The 6500-nt window shown below is 42.5% G+C and overlaps 1 protein-coding gene across 1 annotated transcript; it reads left to right on the top strand.

Annotated features, from left to right (window-relative positions):
- Nucleotides 1–4810: 4810 nt before the first annotated feature.
- Nucleotides 4811–6169, top strand: LOC101143506 (sodium/potassium-transporting ATPase subunit beta-3-like). The gene has a single exon (XM_055351709.2). It carries the CDS (start codon nt 4821–4823, stop codon nt 5658–5660), a length of 840 nt encoding a protein of 279 aa, XP_055207684.1. The 5' UTR covers nt 4811–4820; the 3' UTR covers nt 5661–6169.
- The last annotated feature ends 331 nt before the right edge of the window (nt 6170–6500 follow it).

Below are 6500 nucleotides of genomic sequence, written 5' to 3'. Positions count from 1 at the left end.
GAAGGTCTCTATCTCTTGATCTCGTGATCCACCCGCCTTAGCCTCCCAAAGTGCTTGGATTACAGGCATGAGCCGCCGCACCCGCCGCAAAAAATGAAAATTCTTTTTTTTTTTTTTTTAAGATGGAGTCTCGCTCTGTTGCCCAGGCTGGAGTGCAGTGACGCCAGATCGGCTCACTGCAACCTCCGCCTCCTGGATTCAAGCGATTCTCCTGCCTCAGCCTCCTGAGTAGCTGGGACTACAGGCGTGTGCCACTACGTCCAGCTAATTTTTGTATTTTTAGTAGAGATGGGGTTTCACTGTGTTAGCCAGGATGGTCTCCATCTCTTGACCTCGTGATCCGCCCACCTCGGCCTCCCAAAGTGCTGGGATTACAGGTGTGAGCCACTGCGCCAGGCCAAAAGAGAGAAAATTCTAATAAAAAATAATAAAAGAATGCAATGAACTGCTTCCATGGGTACTTAAAGTACTAAACCTGTTACAGTTCAAAGCATTCATTATTGATTTTCTTGAACAGATTTTGTCCATACAAAATATTTATGCTAATCTCCCATTCCGTAGGTTGCCTCTTGATTTTGTTGATTATTTCCTTTGTTATGCACAAGCTTTATTTCACTTGTTCATTTTTGATTTTCTTGTCTGTGATTTTGATGTCATGTCCAAAAAAATCATTGTCAAGATAAATGTCAAGGAGCTTTCTCCTTCAGTTTTCTAGGCATTTTATGGTTTCAGGTCTTACATTTAATTCTTTAATCCATTTTGAGTTAATTTGTGTGTATTATAAAGGTCCAGTGTCATTCTTTTACAAACCACATAAGTGTTTAATATCCAAAATATATTAGAGACTCATGCAACTGAAACGCAAGAAAACAAATAGCCAATTTTTAAAAATGGGTAAAGGACACGAACAGACATTTCTCAAAAAGACATACAAATGGCAGACAAGCAGCCGGGCGTGGTGGTGGGCACCTGCAGTCCCAGCTACTCGGGAGGCTGAGGCAGGAGAATGGCGTGAACCCGGGAGGTGGAGCTTGCAGTGAGCCGAGATTGCACCACTGCACTCCAGCCTGGGCAACAGAGCGAGACTCTGTCTCAAAAATAAATAAATAAATAAATAAATAAATAAATAAATAAACAAACCAACAACAAAACAAATGGCCAACAAGCATATAAAAAATGCTCATTGTCACTAACCATCAGGAAAATGCAAATCAAAACCACAATGAGGTATCACCTCAGCATTTCCTAGGATTTCTATTATTAAGAAAAGAAAAGTCTTGGCAAGGCTGTGGAGAAAAGGAAACCCTTGCACACTGTTTTTGGGACTGTAAACTGATGTAGCTCTTATGGAAAACAATGTGGTGATTACTTAAAAAATTAGAAATAGTGGCGGGGCGCGGTGGCTCACACCTGTAATCTCAGCACTTTGGGAGGCCGAGTTGGGCGGATCACGAGGTCAGGAGATCAAGACCATTCTGGCTAACACGGTGAAACCCCGTCTGTACTAAAAATACAAAAACAAAATTAGCCGGGCATGGTGGCAGGTGCCTGTAGTCCCAGCTACTCGGGAGGCTGAGGCAGGAGAATGGCGTGAACCCGGGAGGCGGAGCTTGCATTGAGCCGAGATCGCACCACTGCACTCCAGCCTGGGCGACAGAGGAGACTCCGTCTCAAAAAAAAAAAAAAAAAAAAAAAAAAAAATTAGAAATAGAACTTCCATATCATCCAACAATGCCACTTCTGGGTATATATTCAGAGGAACTGGAATCAGGATCTCAAGGAGATATCCACACTGCCATGTTCACTGCACCATCATCCACAACAGTTAAGATGTATAAACACCCTAAATGTCCATCAATAGATGAATGGAGAAAGAAATCACAGTTTGTACTGTGAAAGAAAAACTAATCTCGGGACCCCAAAATTAGTAAGCCAAGGGAAAAGTCAGTCTGGGAACTATGTCAGACAAACCTGCCTCCCTTTTGATTCCTAAATAAAATAGCCTACAAAGATAAAAAGCTACATACCTCCCTCACATTTTGCCCATAAGGAAATTCCTTGTGGACAAAAGACAGACAGAACTCAAAATCATTCCTCTGAGGCTCACCTGAGACAAATGCATATCTGATTGCTTCCTCTGCCCTATTGTTTATGTACAAAGCAGATTCACTGAGCCAGACTAAATTGTGTAGTTAGTGGAAGGCGTATCAAGGACTCAAAAGAATGCAACCTTTTTGTCCCTTGTCTCTTCTAACCTGGAAGCCTCTTCTAAACCTGGAACCTGGTGGGGGTGGGGGGAGTTGAAGTAAGGTGGAGTTGTCCCACCTTACTAGGCCAAATCAATGTACATATTACATGTTGATTGATGTCTTATGTCTCCCTAAAATGTATAAATCCAAGCTGTGCCCCGACCACCTTGGGCACATGTCATCAGGATCTCCTGAGGCTGTGTCACCAGTGCATCCTTAAACCTTCGTGAAATAAACTTCCTAAATTGACTGAGATCTGTCTCAGATATTTTGGGTTCATAGTACATACAATGGAATATTATTCAGCCTGAAAAAAGAAGGAAATTCTTCCAGTTGCAACAAAATGAGTGGACCTGCAGGGCATAATGTTGGTGAAATAAGCCAGACACAGAAAGGAAATACTGCATGATCTCACTTATATGTAGAAGCTAAAATAATCACAGTCGTAGAAATAGAGAATAGAATAATGGTGATCAGGGGCTAGGGGTTGGGGCAAATGGGAAGGTGATGATTAAGGGGTACGAAGTTTCAGTTATGCAAGGTAAATAAGTTCTGGAGATCTGCCATACAGCATAGTGCCTACGGCTAACAACACCTTACTGTGTAATTAAAATTGCTAAGGAGGTAGATCTTATGTTAAGTGTTCTCACCAAACAAAATGAAACAGTAATAATAATAAAGAGTCAATAGGAAACTTTGGGAGGTGATAGATACATTTATGGCCATGATAGTGATGTTGGTTTCATAGGCATATTCTTATTCTAAACTCATCAAGACAAATACATTAAATATGTACAACTTTTAAAAAGCAGTAAAACAGAAACAAAATATTTATGCTAGATTTTCCGTGGCAGTAAAGGCTGCCCACTCATCCTCAGGTCTGTCAAACTTTAGCTAAGTGAATGTGTTTGTAACTTATGCAAATCAGGTACCTGAAAATCTGTTCAAATATTTTGATAAAGATAACTACAAGCCCAAGTTTTCATCTTTCCATTTTCTTTGCTACCCAAAATGTAAAAAGAATATCATTGATAAATTAGAGATATGGACACCAGTAACCAATTAGAATCTGACTCTGCCTAAATATTGGCTTTTCTCTCTGCAGTCTTGGATTTTCTTCACCATCAACGGCTCATTTTATGTCTCAAGTGGGGTTGTTTCTCACAAAGAATGAAGTAGAAACATAAAATGTGGCTGAATTTGTGGCTTCTAATGACAGAGATTCCACATGCTATGAACAAGCCACCTGGAAAGGAGAAAGGAGAGTGGGATCCCCAGTGTTCACTGAGGAGATGGGCTCTGCTGGAGCTGAGGATGGCCTAATCTTGAAGGGTCTTCAAAGCCATGCAGAGAACCAAGTCATGTCATTGGCTTGAAGTAAGAGTCAGTGTTACAGACAACTAGTGAGACTCACAGGTGAGTTCCTCATGGAGATACTGCTAAGGCATCATCTTCCATTATGCCGTGGATTAGAATTTCTCCTAGAACTTGTCTCCAAAAATTGTGGTTCTTTCCTTGATTAACAGGTGTGTTTTTAAATTGTAGCCAATTGGGATCTTATGACTGACTCTTGCTCCTTATTCACTCTGCCTACCAAGAACGCAGTACTAAATTGCTCTACTAAAATCAACAGCTGTAAAAGTTTTCATGGCCTGTCATTGTGGGTACCAACTCACTCTAGCTTTTTCTTACTAATCAATCCTCATTTTATCTTTGTCCTAATTTCCTTTGTTTAAACTTAGAGTGCATCCAAAGTGAAATAAATTGTCTAATATTTAAAATGATATGGAATATAAATATGTGGAAAAGCCTTTTTTTTTCTTTCCTTTTTTTCTTTTTCCTTTGAGATGGAGTCTCACTCTGTCACCCAGGCTGGAGTGCAATGGCATGATCTCGGCTAATTGCCAACTTCTGCCTCCTGGGTTCAAGCGATTCTCCAGCCTCAGCCTCCCGAGTAGCTGGGATTACAGGCATGCGCCACCACTCCCGGCTAATTTTGTATTTTTAGTAGAGACGGAGTTTCTCCATGTTGATCAGGCTGGTGTCGAACTCCCAGCCTCGGGTAATCCACCCGCCACGGCCTCCCAAAGTGCTAGGATTACAGGTGTGAGCCACCGCGCCCAGCCAGCATTTGTACTTCATAAGGTTAAAAAAAAAAGTTATCTGTTTATCCTTGTGCTTGTAATATGAATGAACCAGTGGCACTTTGGAATGCCACATGCAGAATGAATAGAAAAAGTTTAAAATATTGGTGCAGGAGGTCAATCAGAAAGATATATATCCGGGCCCAAGCGGCCGCCCGGCGCGGCGCGGCGCAGTCGGCTCGAGTACTCCCCGTAACGAGGAGGTGTTCTCGGCCGTCCCACCCTCCACTGCCGTCTCCGGGCTGCGCCGCCGGAGCCGGGACGCGCCTCCGCAGCCGTCGCCGCCTCCATCCCCGCAGCCGTCGCCGCCTCCATCCCCGCAGCCGCCGCCGCCTCCATCCCCGCAGCCGCCGCCGCCTCCATCCCCGCAGCCGTCGCCGCCTCCATCCCCGCGGCCGCAGCTCCTCTCGCCGTCCGCGCGCACACCATGACGAAGAACGAAGAGAAGTCCCTCAACCAGAGCCTGGCCGAGTGGAAGCTCTTCACCTACAACCCGACCACCGGAGAGTTCCTGGGGCGCACCGCCAAAAGCTGGGGTTTGATCTTGCTCTTCTACCTAGTTTTTTATGGGTTCCTGGCTGCACTCTTCTCATTCACGATGTGGGTTATGCTTCAGACTCTCAACGATGAGGTTCCAAAATACCGTGACCAGATTCCTAGCCCAGGACTCATGGTTTTTCCAAAACCAGTGACCGCATTGGAATATACATTCAGTAGGTCTGATCCAACTTCGTATGCAGGGTACATTGAAGACCTTAAGAAGTTTCTAAAACCATATACTTTAGAAGAACAGAAGAACCTCACAGTCTGTCCTGATGGAGCACTTTTTGAACAGATGGGTCCAGTTTATGTTGCATGTCAGTTTCCTATTTCATTACTTCAAGCATGCAGTGGTATGAATGATCCTGATTTTGGCTATTCTCAAGGAAACCCTTGTATTCTTGTGAAAATGAACAGAATAATTGGATTAAAGCCTGAAGGAGTGCCAAGGATAGATTGTGTTTCAAAGAATGAAGATATACCAAATGTAGCAGTTTATCTTCATAATGGAATGATAGACTTAAAATATTTCCTATATTATGGGAAAAAACTGCATGTTGGGTATCTACAGCCATTGGTTGCTGTTCAGGTCAGCTTTGCTCCTAACAATACTGGGAAAGAAGTAACAGTTGAGTGCAAGATTGATGGATCAGCCAACCTGAAAAGTCAGGATGATCGTGACAAGTTTTTGGGACGAGTTATGTTCAAAATCACAGCACGTGCATAGTATGAGTAGGATATCTCCACAGAGTAAATGTTGTGTTGTCTGACTTCATTTTGTAACAGCTGGACCTTCCATTCTAGAATTATGAGACCACCTTGGAGAAAGGTGTGTGGTACATGACATTGGGTTACATCATAACGTGCTTCCAGATCATAGTGTTCAGTGTCCTCTGAAGTAACTGCCTGTTGCCTCTGCTGCCCTTTGAACCAGTGTACAGTCGCCAGATAGGGACAGGTGAACACCTGATTCCAAACATGTAGGATGGGGGTCTTGTCCTCTTTTTATGTGGTTTAATTGCCAAGTGTCTAAAGCTTAATATGCCGTGCTATGTAAATATTTTATGGATATAACAACTGTCATATTTTGATGTCAACAGAGTTTTTGGGGATAAAATGGTACCCGGCCAACATCAAGTGACTTTATAGCTGCAAGAAGTGTGGTATGTGGAGAAGTTCTGTATGTGAGGAAGGAAAAAAAGAAAATAAAAGTGTATTTGAAAAATATTAAAAAAAGATATATATCCATTAGAATATCTAGATATGAAATGATAAAGACATGGAATAAAGTAATAGCTCTTTATTTCTTCCCAAAAATGTTCAATTGCTCTCCTTGAAGTATATCCATTTTCTAAATACTTCCTCTTTATTCTCCTGTAATTCAGTAGGATTTAAGACCAACAGAAGTATTGTGTATTTCTAGTGTACTCAGTCTGGATTCAAGTCATTTAGAATGTTATACACAGTTGGTTCAACCACCCTACTATGTCTGGAATTGTCTTCTCCCCAGTTGCAACTTTTCTCTCACTTATTCTCTGCCTCCACTGGGAACACAGCTGGGGTGAGA

This window comes from Gorilla gorilla, chromosome 13 (assembly GCF_029281585.2).
Source record: "Gorilla gorilla gorilla isolate KB3781 chromosome 13, NHGRI_mGorGor1-v2.1_pri, whole genome shotgun sequence".
Lineage (NCBI taxonomy): Eukaryota > Metazoa > Chordata > Mammalia > Primates > Hominidae > Gorilla > Gorilla gorilla.
This window is presented reverse-complemented; position numbering and strand designations above follow the sequence as displayed.

Excerpts from the sequence above, each read along its gene's own strand:
- LOC101143506 (XM_055351709.2), top strand. The coding sequence starts at position 4,821 with ATGACGAAGAACGAAGAGAAGTCCCTCAACCAGAGCCTGGCCGAGTGG.